This window comes from Pimephales promelas, chromosome 9, assembly GCF_988280905.1.
Source record: "Pimephales promelas chromosome 9, fPimPro1.hap1.1, whole genome shotgun sequence".
Taxonomy (NCBI): domain Eukaryota; kingdom Metazoa; phylum Chordata; class Actinopteri; order Cypriniformes; family Leuciscidae; genus Pimephales; species Pimephales promelas.
Window position 1 is genome coordinate 30,141,897 of NC_142777.1, and position 20,871 is coordinate 30,162,767.

The window sequence follows — 20,871 nt, forward strand, 5'->3', positions numbered from 1 at the left end:
AGAAGTTTCTCTACTCAAAAGGCCAAGATTCCTTGCGAATAGAACATGCATAGAACACAAATCACTATGGGGATATGCTGATACGCATTTACATGACCAAAAATTCGGGTTAGAAATGGGATACCCCAGGTATAATATCCCGGTTTTTAAAATCCGGGATATGAGAATATTCTAATAGAATGGAATGTTTTTGCCCGTGTTTACATGGCCGGCCGTTCGCGACCGGGTTATTGCTAATATCCTGGTTTTGAACGGGTTATTGGCTGTATGTAAACGTAGTCAGTTAAGATCGAGAGAGGAACAGGCCTGATTTTAAGTTGTGATTTGATGTTCTGTTTTGTGTGCCAGCAGTCGTCCGTGAATTTTGTATTTGTTTAGTTATTATTTAACTTGTTGAACGTTCACTGGTTCCCGCCTCCTTCTTTCCATAACAACTGAACCCTGTTACAAATGTACTAGCAAACCTTATAATAATTACTTACATACTGTTACGTTAGTTACCATTATGTTATCTTACTATAGCTATTTATAAATTGTAGAAAGGGTGCAACGGTATAAAGTTACATTACACGTATTGCAATATAAGTAATGATTTGAGGATCAAGTTTGTTGTCAAAGTAGGTCTTAGTCAATGTAAAGCATTTTGTTGAAGTTTCATCCTTATTAGTGAATATGCCGTAACTGTTTATTCGCCATCATCGGTGGCCCTGCTTACTAGCCTTGGGGGAGGAGCTGTGGAGGGAGGGCTGTAGCGCAGCAGAGAGCAAGGAGGTGGGACCTGTAAGTTGTGCTTGTTCAAATTTTCAGGCTAAGTTAAGTTCTCCAAACTCCCTACTGCAGCTTTAAGGTGGGACAAGACTTATAAGATTCCTCTTCTTATTCTCCATTATATGTGCATCAAATCACCACTTTCTATTATTATTTTATTCACATAGAAAAAAAATCATCATAAAATATATTAAATTGAATTTGAAGAGCCTTCTCACGGGAAAGGTGAAAATATATTTCATGCTTCAGTGGCTTGCTGAATTACAAATTACAATTTACATGGCTGTTCTGTAACTCATGGTGCTCTGATTCAATTAATGTGGCAAGTGTCATTATCGGAATGTATTGTCATTTTCCCTCTTGAGATTTTTTTTCTGAAGATTTTCTCAATTTTGTAAAGATGAAGAGGTATCTGTGGGAAATCTATCACTGAGGACAGAATCTGGGACCCTCTTCATGTTTATTTTATATTATTTTATTAGGTTTATTAATTCAGTCTGTCTTGTTTCTTGTATGTTGCTAACTCTCTAACTAGAAACCCACCAAAGCACACCACATGATTTTTTTTACAAAGAACACCATTATATTTGTAGTTTTTTTTGTAGTGTAATCCAACAGCCAATTGTAGGAAGGTGAAGACCTGTAATGTTGAAAAAAGTTGTCTTTCCTAATGACTTATGAATATAAAATATACAGTATGCCTAATTTGTAGCATCAATGACTTTAAAGAAGTATGAAGTATGAAGAGTTCAAACTAAATTTCTTGGAATAAGATTGGTGTAATCATGATCTAACATTCTGCAGCAAAGAGATCTGATATTGTTAATATCCAAAGAGGTAAAGGGACAATATTTCTATATACATACTTAACAAATGCAAAGAAATGAATGAAAAGGCTTCCAAATAAATCATACCAGGTCTTGACCATGCCATTAACATCTGTTATGAATCACTGTGACATTTGGAACCATCTGATATTTCTGCAGAACTACAGTTTACCAATCAAGCACATAATTACCACTCATGATGAATGTTGAAGACACATGCGGCTGGCACTTAATTTCCACTCTGAAATGAGCCCCCTGAATTAAAGCAAAGTCTGGTTGTACTTTGATCTCACAATAATCCATTGTCTCATCTATGAGCACAAAATAATTGTACTTAAGAGGAGAGATTAGAGAGTGCCAGGCAACACTAGTCAGGAGGTTAATTCCAGTCCGAACCATCACGTCCAATGCTTTGCTCCTTGATGATGATGCATGTGTCTCTGATGGAGAGCCACTTTCTCGGTGACATTAGTATTCAAGATTAGAATGGGGCATATCTATTAGTGAATGTGTGTGCATCAATGTGCAATATCGAAATACTCATGGGAAGGGAGAAAAAATGGACATGGTCAGGATCAGTTCAAGGGCAAAGTAGCCTATATAGAGAAAATGGCAGTCAAGACATTATCAGTCAATCACACCATAAAACACATCATGCAGAGAGATGCAAATTTGAAGTGCGCTGCATTTTACTATATATATATATATATATGCACACATATATGAGCTTCTGCTAAGAAAAAAAAAAGCAATTCATTACAATGCACAAATCACTCGGCAAGGCAATTAGACAAACATCATCAAATCCACTTCCACTCAAGCATCCATTTCCTGAGAGCTCCACGGAGGAGCTGATCTCTCCACGGGGAGGACAGCCTGGGACCGGCAGGGAAATATGAAAACGATTCTGGACGTTAGCTGCTCATCATTTTAATTCCTCAGAATTAAATGCAGCCATAAACAGTGCTGTTCTCAGTGCTATGCAGCGTGGGTGTAGCAGGCACTCAGTGTGTCTGTGTTTTCCGGACCCACTCACTCCGGTGCATTTGGAAACCCTTTCCTGAGTCACCTGTGTATCTGCGCAGCCGTCTGAACTGTAAAAACCTGTTTATATGAGGGCTGCACTCGGCTAGATTGCATTTCTCCCTGTAGTATCCCGAGCCCTATATCACCAAGCATATAAACAAACAAAAAAACAAACAAACCTTTTGTTACTCTTATTTGCAGTTTTTTGTATGAAATTCTGGATGCTACTTTATTTGGCTATAAATGAACTTCTGCTAAACTGAGATACTGGCCTGGAAACAAACAAATAAACAAACAGAAATTATGTACAAAGTGCAGCCAAAAAGTCAGAGACCACTTTTAAAATTGGTTCTGTTTAGCATTTTTCTAATTTAATAAATTTGGTAGATATTGTATAGATACTGTAACATTGCTCATTTATTTCTTATTGGGACAAGAAAACAACATACTGAAAAGTTTGGTTAATGTCTCAAATCTGCTGCTTTGATTAGTGACCTGGTACAGAATCGTACATATTTTTCTTATTAATTTTATTTTATGTCTCTTTGTTTAATTTTGTATAAACTTTCTGTTTATTTACACTTTTAAATGAAATTTTGGAGCTTAGATTGGACTATTGGACCAAGCTGGTAATTATGTACATAATCAGTGCTGCATATGAATAAGCTTTGCTTGCATAATTGCATTACTCCTGATTCAAAGCTCATTCCCACAAGATTTATATATATATATATATATGACAGTTTTCTGAAATATTTATCCAACATGTCGTTTCCAATATTATTTGTGATTCTTTATGCATCTATGTATATCTATTCGCTCTGGCTAAACGTGGCGATTCTACACGTAAGGGAATGGAGATATGCCTCTGTTTGGCAGTGTATTCAGTCTCATAAGTGACAGGATGAGGAACATTTCTCTAATGATAGCACTTTGGCACAGATCCCGGGCTCATATGGATGAAGTGGCCTCACTCTCTCACTCTCTCATGCTTTCTGAGCTCGTACACTCCTGGTCCTTTTGATTTGTGACTCAATTAGCTTGCTTCTGTTCACAGCCATGTTCAGAGATGAATGATGGCGCTAACATGCTAGCTGCAGCAATCTCTGTACGTTCCCACCCCCTTGTCGACAACATATGAAAAATGGGTGGAACATGTGATTTGTAATTATGAGAAAGCTTCTGAAATAAAATGGAGGGGTAGTAGCTGATATATAGCAGATATGTGGCGGGTGTCGGTGAGGTAGTTAGCGGTGTGCTAGCACGTCCTTCAGCAAGGTCCTTTGTGAAAGAGTCCTTTCAACTTCACAAAAGTCTAATTAAGACTCCTCTGCAGACCAAATGAGCAAAGCCATTATGGAAAGTGATTATTTGCCTTCAGTATCACTTCTGGCAGGTGTTTTATTGCTCAAGCTCAGACAGGTACGCTAGGCTAATGACCGTGACATTGACGTGACATTGATGCTAATACACTAGCGCACATTCGCCTGCTTCTGCAACAACAGCCTCGTTTGGAATAAATTTCATGAATGTTCAGAAGTCAATGTTTTGACTTAATTCCAGGGTTGTGGACTCGAGTCGCATGACTTGGACTTGACTTGGGACTCGAGTCCCAATTTTGATGACTTGCGGCTTGACATAATCAAAGATGACTTGAGACTGGACTTAGACTTTGATAACAATGACTTGCAGCTTGACTCGAACTTGAGCCCTGTGATTTGGAAAGACTTGACCTACCTTCTAAAACCAGATCAGTGTTGTAATATCCACTGTAGTTTAGCACTGTATCATGATGCATGATCACAGCACTGCTTTCACACATTTGGCACTGAGCCAGAGAGCGCTTGATAGAGTGCGTTCAGCAGCGCTTGTCAGTTGTCAAGCCCCCTTGGCGGAGCTACACAATACTCGTTCCCTCTCTCTTTTTTTTCAGGCATTTAAATACACAAGTAGCTAACCATTTATAATTTGAGAAAAAAACCCTGATGTTTAAGTAAGTGGAAATAAATAATAAACCTTTCAAATATAATTTTGAGACATGATTTGTCCCCCACAACAAACTTACATTTTAGCTATAGGTACCTATAAAGTTCTAAATAGTACCTGTAGTCACTTGGACTATTTTAACAATGTCTTTAATAAATTTTCGGGGCCAGCAAGTTTCAATTTCCCAAGAAGCCTATGGACTATGCAGGAGTGATCCAGCTCTCAGATTTAATCAAAAATATCTTAATTTGTGTTCTGAAGATGAACGAAGGTCTTACAGGGAGTAAATACTGACAGAATTTTCATTTTTGGGTGAACTAACCCTTTAACTTGCTTAATTCTAACTATTTTCATGCTATGTAAACAGGTTTATTGTGCACACATTCTGCAATATTTTAGAAGGAAAGATTTTGCTAAAAAGTAGATTCAAACCTCAGGTGTTCTGATATACCTTGAGACCACTGACACATTTACATCGTTCCAGACGGCGTTTTGACAGGCTGAGCTGCTGTCTAGAGCTCTGAGCCTTTGTAGTCTGGCAAACAAAACCTATAAGCAGAAGTGTGTTTGTGTGCGGCTTCACTGGTGTCTGTTTACCCGTGTCTCAGGGCGGCGATGGTGTAACCTACTGATGACAGTCAGTGTAATGTGATGATGTGATTTCAATGGACAGTGTGTGTCTCTCTCTCTTAAACACATAAGCTACATTTTCATATATATCCTAAACATTTGTTAACAACATGTTTTCTTTATCTCAATGAGCTCTTTTGTTTGCTTTGTTTAACTGCGTGATATATATAGAGGTATATATCCTCTATATATATCACGCAGTTATATAGAGAGAGCGAGAGCGGCAAAATTAATTGAAAAATGGTGTAAACGCAGCTGTCGTATTTTGCTAACAGCAACAAAAGTGTGTGATAGGTTGTTTTGAGGTTTGTGATATCTATGGTTTTCAATGAGATCAGTAGAGCTAGATTATTTACGGAGGAATTATTATTACTCGATTATCTAAAAAAAACTTGTCTGCTTTACACAATTTAACTACATTTGCCTTGGAGTTAATCCTAGTCCATAGTTATGCAACTAGCTCGCTAACAGACTCGATAGCTACTAGGAAGACCTGGAACTACAGGACTCTACGTTGAAAATACCCGTTTGTTGCCCGCCAGGCATCCATGGTAGTCACGTGACTGCAAAGTTATGAATACAAAGATATCTTAAGAACAGAAAAGGTGCTTTACTTGAGTTATTCATTCATGAAGACAGACATTCTCTGAGTTGCTCCCACAAGCTGTTGTATGAATGGGACTATTTGAGGGTCACATCTAACACTGTCACTGACACTAACACATAACAAACACTGACTGTGTGAATGTAGCCAGAGAGCTGAAAAGAAGTGATACAGAGCAGGAATCAACCTCTGCTGCCTCTTCATCATTAAATCTCTAGAAATCTGAGCTAGCATCAAGGATGGATTACGACTGAGGCCAATGGGGCTAATGCCCTGGGACCTCTGACCACAGAGGCCTGACACCTGGAAACAAGCCATTGCAGAGCGGTACAATTGATGCTGACAGAGAAATAGTGCTTAAATGTGTGGCAGTAAACTGATAAAATACAAAAGATTATCAATTAAGTCTCAAAGATGGGTAATAGCACAGTTACATATAACACAATGAAAAAAAAAATGCTTGTCGGTTTCTCTGAAGCTTCAAATCTCGGTTGAGTACATTTTGCGATTTTAATTAACCAAGTTGTGTGGGCACAATTAATTGCATTTCATTTTGTGATTTTGCTGACTTAATTAACTTGACCTGCACTCTTTGCCGCTATTAACTAAAATTCATTCCTTTTGACACTTTTGGCCTCGAGGTGAGGAGCAGAAGTGGAATGGGTCAGCCAATTTGGTAAGGGAAGTACAGCATAGAGACCTGCTCGCACAATTCCCTTTTATTGAGAAGGGCGTTTTTGATCATTTTCACAAAAATGTCATGCCCCCCAGAACAAGTGGTTGCATGAATATCTGAACATGCAATATATCAAAAGAAAGAGCAGAGCTTCTGCTTTTAAACAATAGCAACAAAAGAAAACTGTTTTGTTCTAGCCAGGCTATCATTCTTATTTTTATTAACATTTGAATGTGGGTAATTTCATTAAAAGCTATATATTAAACAAAAAGGTGAGAAAATATTTTTTAAAGACTAAAAAATTTACAAGCAATGCTTCTATAGCTTGTTTCGGCTTATTTTTTTGTCTATGTTTTGAGATTCAGTACTCTTTCAGAAGATGTGTCATAACGACCCCTACGGTATAACAGTGAAAACAAGTAAAGTTGGAAAATTCCGTCAATAGCGAGGAAAGAGTTAAAGTCATGTGGTTTCAGATTGGCTGTGAATGTTTTTAGCGGTCATCAGTTTGAGGCGATAGTCCAACGATATATTGTGCTGTTTTGCCATCATTACTGTCGTGGTGTGGAATTATAATGATTAAAACTTTATAGTTAACAGGCCTTTAAGGTCACACAAGTACATGCGTTTGAAAAAAGCATGCATTTTCGGGCCATTTGTGAACATGAGTGATGATGATCAGACTTAGAAAAGGAAGGGCATGAACATATTAAACTGTGACCACTAAATTATCCACAAATCTCTCTAAAAATGGTGGGTGTGCGGCCTATAATGAGAGAAGGAGAGAATGGAAGAAAGATAAATGACCGACAATAGATAATTGCAGTGCCGCCTTGGTCTCGTTCATGCAGCAACTTGTGCATTCATTTGGTATTATGAGCGATATTGAAAAAGAAGACTATTAACATAATGGATCCGAGTCAGAGAGGAGGGAAGGAATACAGAAAGAAATAAAGGAAGTCAGTGGTGGATGGAGGGAGTGGAAAAGAGGACAGTAAAATAAACTGAAAACTAACGTTTTTTTTCTGACAGTCATTGCCCCAGATTTATTTGTTCCGCCTGGTATGCAAGTTTTTTACTGAATCCTGTCCAAAAAAAAAAAAAAAAGTTACAAGGTGCTCATTATTTGTGTGGAATGGCATCCTTCGAGCTTTACAAGTTAGTTTTAATAAATGAAGTTTGGCTGTGTAACGGAGCATGATGTATAATTGAATTGTAAATTATGACACTCTGAAAGATAAATAACATTTGCGCTTTGAATGAATCACTTTCATACCGAATCCATCAATTTGTTGATGCACTAATGCATAAATTAACGCAGATTGGGATTTTAATTCATTTTCTGGTCTATTCAACTCGTATTACCGAGACAAAATAATACTCGATACCTTTGTTTTCAAAGTTATAGGCTTTATTTAACTGCCAAAATGTCAAGCATGTTTCTACATAAATAACAACCACGAGAATCAACGTACATGGCTACATGGAGCTTATGCAATCTCTGGATGTGACATCACAATGTAATTGGTCATTTGTGGAACAAAGACAGTGCATTTCTTTTGTCTTAAAAATAAGCGAGGGGAAACAAATCAACCTGAACCGTTTGAGGATGATTTCGACTAGCTATAGTTTTGCATGTGAGCGTAGACCAACCTGCTATTTACAGAACACAAGTAAAAGTCACTGAAAAACAAAACAGTCATGGTTACTCCGGGGATAAGGAAAATACAGTCGATAAAAAGCCATTTCATATACATTTTAACAAAATATACAAAATCTAAACTAAAACATGAAAACAAATGTTACTAATTTGGGGGGGGAAAGCTCAATTCATGCAGCCCATTGGCTGGCGTGTCAATGAAAATGCATAGACTGTCCATTGAGGAAACGATTCAACGTCGTGAGCACACACTTGTGCTTCCTAATGACACTAAAAGATTCCTTTGTTGGTGCTCTTGTAGCATTGTGACTCAAACTCTTAAATAAATGTTTCCCAGCTATATAACCCTTGCAATGCATAAATTATGTCTAACATCACACCAAACAACGCACCAGTTACTGAAAGCAGACTCTATGGCAGTGGCTGTGACTGCTGAGTCAACTAAAACTTGATTCTTTATGTGCCCTTGAAACTCTACATCATCTCTTACTAAGATTATACAGGATCAAACCCGTTCCTATGTATTTTATGGTTTCTATTGTATAACAGACTCATTCTCATTTGTTCACTGATCTAACCAGTGTTGGTTTCCATGTAGGTTTTAATTGGGGCTTCAACACAAAGACTTGACACAATTCTCTGTCTTCATTCTAACGCCCCAACTTTTCATGAAGATTTACAGTTGTCAAACACATCATTACCGATATCTCAATATCCACAGTGGGTGACAGTTTCTCAGCACGATGCTGTTTTAATAAGCCAGATATGCCTCGGGGTCTGTGGGAGTTATAAACAGGTGAAATTTAAGTGTAGAATTCGTTTTCACTCTCTGTGTGAGAAAGCCAAGGATGATTTAATCCACAGGCTCGGGGGGGAATTATTATGTTTGCTTTCTTTTTTAGTGAGAGTTCCCTCAAGGCACTGGAAAAAATGGACCGAGTGGGCTTTGTGTATGTATTAAGTGATAGCGGGAAAATGAGGACGTATTATTCTTAAAAGATGGGTCCGCATCAGCTGAGCTGATCCATTTGATCAGTTGAACTATTCTCACCTTCAAACGAAGTGATACCAATGCTAGTTAGACACCACCTAATATTTTTGGAGAAACTACTAATTAGCTATTTGACTCGAAAACCTGGCTAACTTATCGAAAACAAGCATTTCCCAAGTTCTCTTTTCCAATGCAGAGGTTCGAACAGTCAATTTATTTATTTTTGTTCCAAACTTTGAGAATTAAACAGAGACCGAATTCAGACCTGTTTGTTTGTTTCCCTCTCAAGCCCCTTTAAGACAGCCTACGCCTCTCCCACCCACACCACAGTATTTCCCTGTGGAACATCAGTGATCTCACAGTTGAGTTTATCCAGCCGCCCATCCAGTATAAACAGGGAGCTTTGAGACGGGGTCATGAGATACTGTCCGAATAGCCCGCTGCCAGTCATGACCCTGTTCTGGCGGTTCCAAGGCCACTGCGCCGATGCCGTGGGCAGCTTTAGGCTCTTGATCATTTTGACGTTACCGGTGCTGAGCTCCACAAAAAGAGCATCTGTCTGCCGGCCCGAGCTGCCGAACACGTTATACTGGTTATCCTCGGTGAACGAGGGCATGAAGGCCAGATCGGACAGGTGCAGGTTGGTGTGAATGTCAAAGGGTTGGCCGATCTCGCCCCGCACGGACACGGGCTGCAAGCGCATTAGCCCGTCACGGTCATCTACACTCACTAAATACTGGCCATCAGGAGAGACATAAGGCGTGCCGCTCACGTCCCCATTAGGGCCGATGACTTCGTCTGTTACGCTATCGATGATTAATTGTGGCCGTACCGCACCCGTTGAGTCCGGCCAACAGTTGACGAAGTAGTATCCACCCAGGTGTGTGTAGGCGAGGGATTGTGGGATGCAATCGTACTGCTGCAGACTAATGTTTTTCACAGAGGAGGTGGTTTCCAAGTCGATCTTATGAAGAGATGGTTCATTCTTGTGGAGGATGATACCAAACCTATTAACGAGAGAACGTGTATTAGATGATGTCAGAAAACATTATCTAAATGTGCATTTAGTTGAGGAGTATTTCATTATATTTCATTGGACAATTTACCTCAAAGTCTTTAAAATTCAATCAAACAATTAATAAATAATACTATAATTCAATTTCAATGTCAATATTTGTTTTATTTATTCTATTTATTCTAAATTATAAATGATAATGCATATAAAATATTTGTCTGAATACATTGTGGCGGACACAGCTTGGTGCCCTATGACAATAGTGTTTTAATAGTACAAAATTCTACCTGAATAAATGGGTATAATTAGTCAAAACTAAAGATGAAATCAATTTTGTTTTGTTGTTAAGTTGGTCATCTAATGTGTTGTCATGTCTTAAATTTCTTTGCAAATTGCAAATCAGTAAATTCCTCTTCCAGCCATTCCAAGTCAACACTCACAAGGTCAGTTCAACTCATGAACTGAAAGGAAGCCAATCCAAACGTTTTGACTTTTGCCAACCCTGAGGCTCTGTAATTGTTAAGGATCTATATTGATAAATAAAAGCTCACTCCCAAGTGTGCCTGGAACTGGATCTAACTCCATTGCCCACTTGAGTAATGTTACCCTGAGGGCACTGGGCTTCCAATTAATGAAGTGTAAGTTGCTTTAGATAAGAAGAAGCTGCCACACCGAAAGTAACAAACAAAGCCTCTGAGTGAACAAACCCAGAGTGCAGGTTCAAGTCTAATGAGGAAGATCCAAAAGCTTTAGGGAAGAAAAAAAAGAATTCAATGTCACATCTCTATTCATCAGTCTACACTAAATATCCTCTGCCAGATGCCTGGGTTTCATAATTTATTTCAATTAAAAAATTAATCAGCCACACTTTGTCTTATCCATTGAGAAATCCAAAGAGCACGATAATTGGCTATACAAAATTCTCAGAAGAACAAAGAACAAATGAAGTTGGTGAGTGAAATGAAGGATCTGAGAAAGCTCAATTAAATCTGCATGCTCTCCAATCAGTTCTAGTGCAGACTTCAAACCCTGACATCCATCTTCTTACGCACTTGTGAATGTAAGTCGGCCAAAAGGCCATGTCTGCCACGGACCGACGGGACAGATTATCACCGCTCGTCATGAGCCCTATCAATTGGCAGCCAGTGTCCGTTCATTAGTTACAGCCCAGGCTGTTTTGACTGTGACGATATGCTCTGGGCTTAATTTCTACATTGTGAAGTCCAGGAAGAAGGCCTGGCGACGGATCTGGCAACTGGGGGGTAAGATCATGGAAAATGAACCCAAGAGTGTGTGTGTTTTTTTAGTCAACTCTCCAAGGGTATAGTAAATAAGATTATTTAGCTAGCAAGAAAAATTCCCTCCTGATGAGCTATTTGTGCATCCATTTATGTTAATATATATTTCATATTTTATTTTTTTTTACATCAGAGTGAATGTACATTTCACTCCATGGAAAACTGAACACACCAACATGAAAAGTACATTCAAACTCATTTTATGCACGACAAAATTGTGGCTTTCAGATTATGAAATGCATTAAAGTCACCTTGAAATCAAAATGGACATTTCTTTTTTTATGCAATATTGCAGCATTTATTATAAATAATTTATCTGTGCTCACATTTTTTTTAGCCCATTCTCATCCCAAGACATCATCTAACCAACGCTTTTGACCATATATCAACATCCGACGTTTTAGGGCACCCTTTAACGTCAGTTAGATGACACTACCTAACCTTAACCCTACCCCAGACCTAAACCTACCCGCGTCATCTAACTGACACTTAAGGTAAAGTGTCAGTTAGCTATTCTAGGGTGTCATCTAACTGACGTTAAAGGGTGCCCAAAAACGTTCGATGTTGATGTATGGTCAAAAGCATCAGTTAGATGACGTCTTGAGATGAGAATGTGTTGGTTTGGTTAAAAAGTCCCCTTATAATCTTTAATCGAAATAACTTCCTTTCAATTTAGCAGCGATATCTCTTCTCTTACTGGCATGAGGATAGGACAACCTGCCACTCACATGAGATCGACCAATAGCAAACCACAACCGTCCAACGATTCAATCAATTCCCGAATAAAGCTCTGCCCAACAATTTTTCGTGTTCAAGAAGCCAATTCCACTCAGATGTGTCGCATTAAGCAAGAAAAGGCTATTGCAAATTCTGTTTCACGCTGACTTTAAAACGTACCTACACTTTTTTAAGAAACGCATTTAATGAAATGCACGGGTAGCCATATCGATGGGAAAATCTTTATTATTCTTATTATTATTGGGAAGAGGTGGAAGAGGAAAGGAGGAGGAAAAATCTTTAAAGAAATGAATACCATAAAACACTCCATTTTGGTTTTTTTGTGTCTTTTTATGTGTATTTGTATTTTGTATTGTCTTTGTATGTATGTCTTTGTACCACCTGTTTTCATGTCATGTAATTCATTAAGTCTGGTTCACTCAGGATACACTTGGCGCCTCATACCTTGCATAAACTGAATTAAACGTTCTGTGCGCGTCAAGTTTTGGTGGTAATTCCAATGCGGCAAAACATGAATAAAACAGTGAAGATGGCTGCCGCTATAAAACTCACGAGCACTCTCACATCGATGACCCAAAAATAATGCATTTCAGACACAAAAATACAACTGGGGTGTTGTCGAACTTGGCTGTGATGTTATGGGGGTTGGTAAAATGCTTTTAGAATCAGCATTCAGCTTTGTTAAAAAAGATGTATGTTTGATACGACGCACGAGGAAACCTAAATCACTCAATGACGATTACAAACAGGTTCTCTAGTGCTATATATTAAATAATTTCTACAGGGGCATGTGATGATGTATCCCTTAGTACACAAGAAGAGTATACTGTAGTGTCACATACATCTTTTTGAGTTGGCGCACGCAGCTCTGTCTCCGAGATATATCTGCAGCCACAAGAATAAAGCTGTTTTCATTACTCTATAAAGTTTCTAGCCTCAACCCATGCAGTCAATATACAGGACAGCTTTGTAATATGATAATAAAAAACACAACACAAATGGGTGGTTTTGTGGCATTGTGTATACTTTGTGAATAGAAACACTTTCCTGTTGTAAAATCAATGCGGTTCTCCACATGCACCTTGGGCATCGCTAAACAACCTTTCTTATGAACAAACAAAACACACTCACTTATTTTTATTCTCTGTATTTACTCACTCATCACAGCACATGCATTTATATAAATGCATTCAATATTAATTTGACCAAACCCTTTAGACCTGTAACATGTAATTGGCATTAGCAAAGGGTTTACTGTATAATTAAAAGAAAAGAAAATAAACAAATCAAGTTCTGTATTTATTTTTCCTGTTGAAGCGTAAACATATTTGCCCACAGGCTGGTTGCAGATAAAAGCATGACAGAAAGTCAATGAATTCTGTGAATAGGATTCCTGTAGGCTGTTATTTTCCCAGTGTGAAGGTGTGTAAATGCTGAAATAATTTGACAACCTGACTAAAATGTCACATGCAGTCGGCTCCCTTGTACAAATCCCTCCTCAACAGTTCACTGCCACAGGTGATGTTAAAGCATATGAGGCATTTCAAAATGAGAAACGAATGAAGTAATTATTGGATCACGGATCACCAGACATTCCTCCTTACATCAGTGTTTTGTACAAATGACATTGACGCTGTTTACCAGTCACGGATCTCATTATGTCAGCATATTTTTAAAAATCAATATCCTCCTGAGAATTAAGTGAGTATATTCATATAAATTTATAAGGAACATTGAGCTCTCGGGTTGAATTTATTATTCATGGGTATTCATGCGTACAGTGTGGTTCTAGCATGCGTGTAGGTTTAGATAAACACTCACATATATAATATCAACATGCAATGCGCTTCTAAAACATTATGTGTGACATGTTTATATGAATCATTTGAGATTAATAGACTTCATATTGAAATAGGTTGTATAATATATATATATATATATATATATGAAGAGTTCAGATGCAAAAGCCTCTAAATGCCATTTGAAATTTTCTTCTTTAATGATAATTTTTTATCAAACTTGTTTAAGTTCAGTAATTTCACTTAAATGGCAATGATAATTACCTATTAATTGTTATTTAAGTAAAATTGCTGAACTTAAATAGACAAGTTTGATAAAAATCATCATTAAAGAAGAAAATTTCAAATGGCATTTAGAGGCTTTTGCATCTGAACTCTTCATATATGTACACTCTAAAAAATGTTGGGTTGTTTTAACCCAATTTTGGGTCAAATATGGCCAAACTCAAACATTGGGTTAAAAATGTAACTTAAAAATGTAACCCAATGGCTTTGGGTTAAAAAAATTGGATTAAAAAAGCATTTTTGCCCAGCATTTTTTAGAGTATATATATATATATATATATATATATATGTGCTATATATATATATATACCAGCATTTTTTAGAGTATATATATATATACTCTAAAAAATGCTGGTATATATATATATATATAGCACATATATATAGTATATATATATATATATATATATATATATATATATATATATATATAGAGCAGCACAACTTTTTTCAACATTTTGATCACCAAATCAGAATTAGAATGATTTCTGAAGGATCATGTGACACTGAAGACCGGAGTAATGATGCTGAAAATTCAGCTTAATTCCATAACAGGAATAAATTATATTATAAAATAAATTAAAGTTATTACAAATATCAGAAGATTACCTTTTTACTGTAGGCTATTTTTGATCAATTTAATGCAGCCTTAGCAAGCTAATTTACTTAATTTGACAGTTTAATTATGTTCGATGTGATTTCTGAAGACTGATTGAAGCCTTGTGACAACACACCAATCAGTACATGAATTAAACACACCAAACATGTTTTTTTCTCATATTTCATACTCTGTAAAGCTTTGATTCAAATTAAAGAGTACTAATTAATTAACTAAGTACGACTGTGTTGTACATTATCCGTCTTATATTACGGTTTTAAATTTTATATTCTAAACATGTATGTATTGTGATGTTTTATGTAGTGTATATGCAATACATGTAATTTTATTTGTTTACCTGCCCAGGGACAGCAGATGTAAACTAGCTATTAGCTAATTCTGGTGCAATTAATTTTAATTGTGCATTGTCCCTGTACAAATAAACAATAAAATGAAAAAAAAAAAAAGTCAGTAAAGAAACTCACCATAAAAAAAGATAGTTTTCAGGCAAAGTATCTCCAGCATCATTTACTGAATAGAGTGTGGAATTCAATATTGAGCTTAAGGTGCTGTAAAACCAAATTAAGAGGATTTGTAGCTCTCTAAAGTTGTGTGTAAAAGAGATTTAGATGGTGGGATTTAGATTTAGAGGGGTTTCAAATGCTGTCAATAATTCTGTACACTTTCCATACAAATGCCCATGAGATCACCGTGCCTGGTCTTGATCTGTGAGTCTATTCGCTTGCATAATCACCCTCATTCCCTTTAGATCAATGATGTAATCAGTCAAATAACAGGTTACATCACAGCATTTCCAAAGAAACACAACTTCACTATTCAAAAGCTAATGTCATGTGCTACAGTAAATCCAAATTTCTGCCAAATCATTTTAATTTCTTCTATGTAAAGCACTTTCAATTACCATTGTGAAATGTGCTATATAAATAAACGTGTCTTGCCATGCAGGCGAAGATCAGAGAGTTACAGTTCTTTACATTGGAGTTAACCTTATATAGAGCGCTGATGTTGCACTCCGTTGACTCGGAGCACTGAAACACATTACTCCATCAGAGAGCAGACAGCACTGCTAAATGTCACCAGTCTATTGGGGCGAAGCGCCAAAAAAGTGTACATACCCTCAGCTGACCAGCCTGCAGTTTATTCAAGAAAAACGAGACTGACACGCAATGACCTCCGCTGACAGGAACTGAATTGTAGTGCAGAATGCATCTACTAGCACAGTATTACTGCTAGTAAATATTAGGGAGAAATCAAACCGCTGGGTTCAGTGACTCCTCTATGAGGAGAGAGTGTGTATTTTGTGCGTGTGTGTGGTATGCGTGTAAGCCGTATTATTTCGGACACCGAAAGGATTGAAAATTAAACTGGTCTTTGTGCATTACGCAGTATCCTCTGGATGAACTCTCTTTTGTGGGACTAAGATCATGTCTTTTAATTTATATATTACTATATATATTTAACTGTAAATTGTTTCACAGTCAGTCACCTTTGAATGGTTTTCAAATACGTTTCTCGGTCAAATCAAAGTTTGGAATGTTGTGATTCACTGTAACTGTTTGGTTTGCTTTATAGACCCCTTTCCAGTTGGTAAACACGGTGACACTTTTTTTGTGGGTGGAGCTTAGGTGGAGGCAGAACGGTCCCTCTGGCCGCTTCACTAACGCTAGTTAGCAAGTATTGTTAGCTTGTTTTTTTAACAATGACTGGAGAAAATCCGATTTTATCTTAATGAGTAAGGTCACTCACTGTCCAGGACTGCGATTGTTTTTTCCAAAAGTCATTTTTTAACGGACGGAACCAGATCCTACAGCCGCCTACACGCTTACTCAATGCATGGACGATCTGACAGGATTAAAGTTACGTTACCTCGGTTGAGTGGCCTGACTTCTGCACATACCTTATAGAGAAACCGATCGTAAAGAGAATGGATGCCTATATGGTCCTGTACAAGACTTGTGTGGTACGATCCGCAGTTCTGCAGAGCCAGCGCCGAGACGACAACAATATAAAGAGTGACATTACAGTGCGATTTTAATGATGTGAATATTTTCTAGAAATAAAAATTCCAGATACAGCATATTCATTTTTAATCAATTCTTGCACCAAACAACACAACAAGATGGCATTTAATAACAGTAACAATAATTTAAGCTCCTTATTATGTAGCCGAATCTGTGCTGGTTTGCATTGGCCGCCTCCAGTTTTCACTTTGTTTTGCCTCCAGCTAGCGCAGTGACGTAGCGGTGACGTCGACGCAAAAGGGGTCTATAGCTTAAAACTCTAACAAAGACTTTAAAAAAAATTCCTATATAAAAAATACTTGTTCTAATCACTCGCTGTGTATGTAGGCAGCAGACAGCAATGGTTCAGAACAGACGATTTCTTGACGACCGTCACATTTGTAATTTTCATAGGAACATTTTTAAATTGTTTGCCACTGTGTTCTCATCATTAGCACTGACTTGCTCTCTTGACGAAGAGAACAAGTAAATCTATCTAGCGTTTGGATTTGAGACATTTTTTTTCTTCATATATTAGCACGGCATGATAGGGTAAGTAAACATCCATCTGCCAACAGGGGACAGTAAGAGGTTCAGGGCATGCTTGGTAATCTTCAACTCAGATTTTAATCAATTCAAATGAGATTTCCATATCCACACAGCATCTCCTGGTCTGTTTGTTCAAGGTTTAAACTCTTATTTCCCCCTCGACTACCTCTAAATGTACTTCCCCATGTGAGTGACTATGAATGCACAAAATGGTTTATTAAGATCTAAATGTCAGTCCCTGAATGTAATTTACACACTATCCAGAGCCAGTACTGTTTTCTCTGGAGTTATAATCACAGTCAGTACGTGGTCATACATTGCTCATACATACTATATATGGTGGAGGTCTCGCTCTCTTTTACCTGATGTGATTGATGGTGAGGCTAATGGGAGGAATGAAGAAATCCTCCACCCGGTCGAAGCGGTGGCCAACTGGTTTGGTGTGAATGGTGTGATGGGACACACTCTCGCTGGCCTGGCTGATCACCTGAAGAGTCACATATTCAACAGGAACATGAGTTTTGCAATTTCATTAGGGCTTTCATGCATCCCTTGTTTTGAGGAGCTCAATGTATTCTGTCTGTGATTAACCAAAGCTATGGATTATGGGGGACAGCCTGTGCCAATTATGCGAAATGGAACCCCACTGAGACTCCTTGCTGTGCTGGTTCAACATTACATCACTTGGGAATGCTCCAAAAAATGTCAAATCAAAACATAATTAGGAGGGCCAGATCATATACTTGAATAATCAGATGAGAGAAAATGTTAGACAGAATGTCCCAGTTCTCTTGTTTGTGAGCAGCTTTCAGAAGTAGCCATCAAGTGGTGATTAACACTCAAAGATGATCCTAGGGTGATTTGCCTTACCTGGAGGGTGGGGAAGTTTTTCTCCAGATCTCCCCAGCTCAAGATCCACACCTGGTCATGAGACTTGTCATAGTGGAGCTTCACTGGAACCCGGTCTGTGCTTACAGTCTGTTGACAACAACAGATCAACTCTTTCCATTTGCTCAGCAAAATCAGATATTGTAAAATGTAATTTAGTAAGCAGGGTTGGTCAATTCATAGGATGAAATCTGAACTGAATTATCCACACAGGATGTTAAACTGGGATGGCAGGAAGAGATGTGTACTAAATGCAATTCAAATAAATTAAGCACATTCACACAACAGAGGAATTTCATTAGTCCAACAAAACAACAAAATAAGCAAAAACAGAAGAGTTGCTCTGTTTAAGGAGTTTCTCTTTAAATTGGCTTCATGATTCATTAAAAATGCATTAAAGAAGCATTAAATTGATCAAAAGTGACAGTAAAGACTTTTACACTGCTACAAAAACGTATTTTTCTATCCATTAAAGAATCCTGAAAAAAATCATGTTTTCCACAAAAAAAAAAAAAATATATATATATATATTTTTGCTCAAATGTAGCCTTGGTGAGCATAAGAGATTTATTTTTATTGATTAAATACACATTTATGAAATCAATATAATTTAATGTACATTTTCATACTCAATTCACTTCTAAATGGCACACAATCCAACTCAAAATGAGCTAAACAGTATTCATTGGAGTGAAATTGTATATTTATCTCATGCTAGGCACAATTAAGACAGACGCTTCAGCATTTTTGCCCCTGGTCAGCAGAGTTTCTTTGAAAAATTGATCCATTTTCCACATTGTTTGCTTCTAAAAAGAGTCCCTTGTGAGAATTCAATGAAATCACTGGAACTCATTATATTAATTCAAGAGGCTGATTCACACCATGTGCAAAAAGCTCAATGAATTTTGAGATTCTACAAAAGTCACAATAAAAGTTTACAAGTCCACCAAAGCAACCATGACAGAGAGAACGTGTGTTGCTTCCGAAAACACAGTTGTACGTTTTTGTAGAGTTTGGTTATGGGTGTGCATTTAAATGCAGTGCTGACAATAACAGTAGCTCAGCCAGTTTGCAATTATAGCTTTGCATCCATATCCATTCTCGGTCACCTGGCTGGAGATATTCCACTGGGAAACAAATGATTCATTTTGTGCAGCGATAGCATTACTGTGCAATTTTCACACCTCATTGTGCTTACATGGATGAACGCGAATACGAAAAAAAAGATGTCAATTTGTATATTGAACATCGCAAAAATGATTATAGTCTGTCTGTGGAGTGGAGGTTTTTTTTTCCCTCAAAATGTCTCCAACATCAGATGAGTGTTTAGTATTCATCTGATGCAGCATTCCCTGTTAAGTTCTCCACAATGTGAGCATGTGCACAGCTTGTTCCGACAACACACGGCTTTAAAAGAAACCAAGAGTGAAGCAGTGTTCGTGTTTAGCTATGATGAAGGAGGCTGATTGTTGTCTTCAGCGTCAATCTCCATGCGTGCAATAATCTGTGGGAGCAGATGTGCACATTGAATTTTTATCCCAGCACAACCCTCCCCTTCTTCCGAGGATTAGATTGAATAATAGAAACTCTTCAGCACATATAAACGAGTTCTCGACACCAAGTTGTAACTTTTTACATTTTCGGCTTAAAGCGTTTTGGTTGATAAATAGTGAATGCTCTGGCTTAAATGTGATTTGTAGACAAATATTGGATTCTTCTCTCATTTTCTAAAAGATCAGGTGGCTATTTAGCACTTGCTAATCTGCATGGGGTAATGATAACCAAACTCCCAGATGACGTGCCAGTGAGTGCCAGTGCATCATGAGGCATCATGGAATACCCAAGTGAGGCCTGGCATGGAGAAAATGTCTTGCTGGCACTTATCCTGGCATTCCTGGCAAACCACTTTTCAGCCAGGCACATGAGCCGTTCACTGCAACTCATGTCTAGATCATAGGTCAAATTGTAGAAGGTATCCCCTTTTGGTAACAATTAATTTTACGGTGTCTGTGATACAGTGTGATTATTTAATTAATTACTTAGTAGTAGACATTGTAATAACATGTAACAACGTGTAATTAACATGTAACTAAGTTATGGAACAACCTGTACTTACAGATTATAATTAGACGCATATATTAGGCAGCTACTGCTACACATGTAACAGGCCGAGTCGGTTACATACGTGTTACCGACTTGGTACAACGTAATTATATAAGAAAGTACTTTGTACAACTCAATGGCTACTACTACAGTAAGTAATTAATTAAGTAGACTAATTACTCTATCATGGACACTTTAAAATAAAGTGTTACACTACTGGGTAACAACTGAATTAATTATTCACTCAAAAATAAAAATGACAATCTTTTACTCAGTTACTTTATCGAGTTTTTAAATCTTATTTTTATAGGTTGGTGATGTGTTCACATGATATCACAGCAAAAGCAAACTACAACCATCTAATCAGTTGCCAATGGACAAAATCAAGTCGCGCCCTACATTTTTTCTT

General features: G+C 37.5%; 1 protein-coding gene across 2 annotated transcripts in view; it reads right to left on the reverse strand.

Annotated features, from left to right (window-relative positions):
* Positions 1–7,912: 7,912 nt before the first annotated feature.
* fstl5 (follistatin like 5) overlaps positions 7,913–20,871 on the reverse strand; it is a 117,184-nt gene continuing 104,225 nt past the window's right edge. For both annotated transcript variants that reach the window (XM_039649087.2, XM_089134980.1), the window contains exons 14-16: positions 18,342–18,449; positions 17,834–17,958; positions 7,913–10,175 (exon numbers count right to left, since the gene is read on the reverse strand). In XM_039649087.2, coding sequence (XP_039505021.2) covers positions 9,473–10,175; positions 17,834–17,958; positions 18,342–18,449 — 936 coding nt within the window. In that variant the 3' untranslated portion in view covers positions 7,913–9,472. The remainder of the gene's footprint in view (positions 10,176–17,833; positions 17,959–18,341; positions 18,450–20,871) is intronic.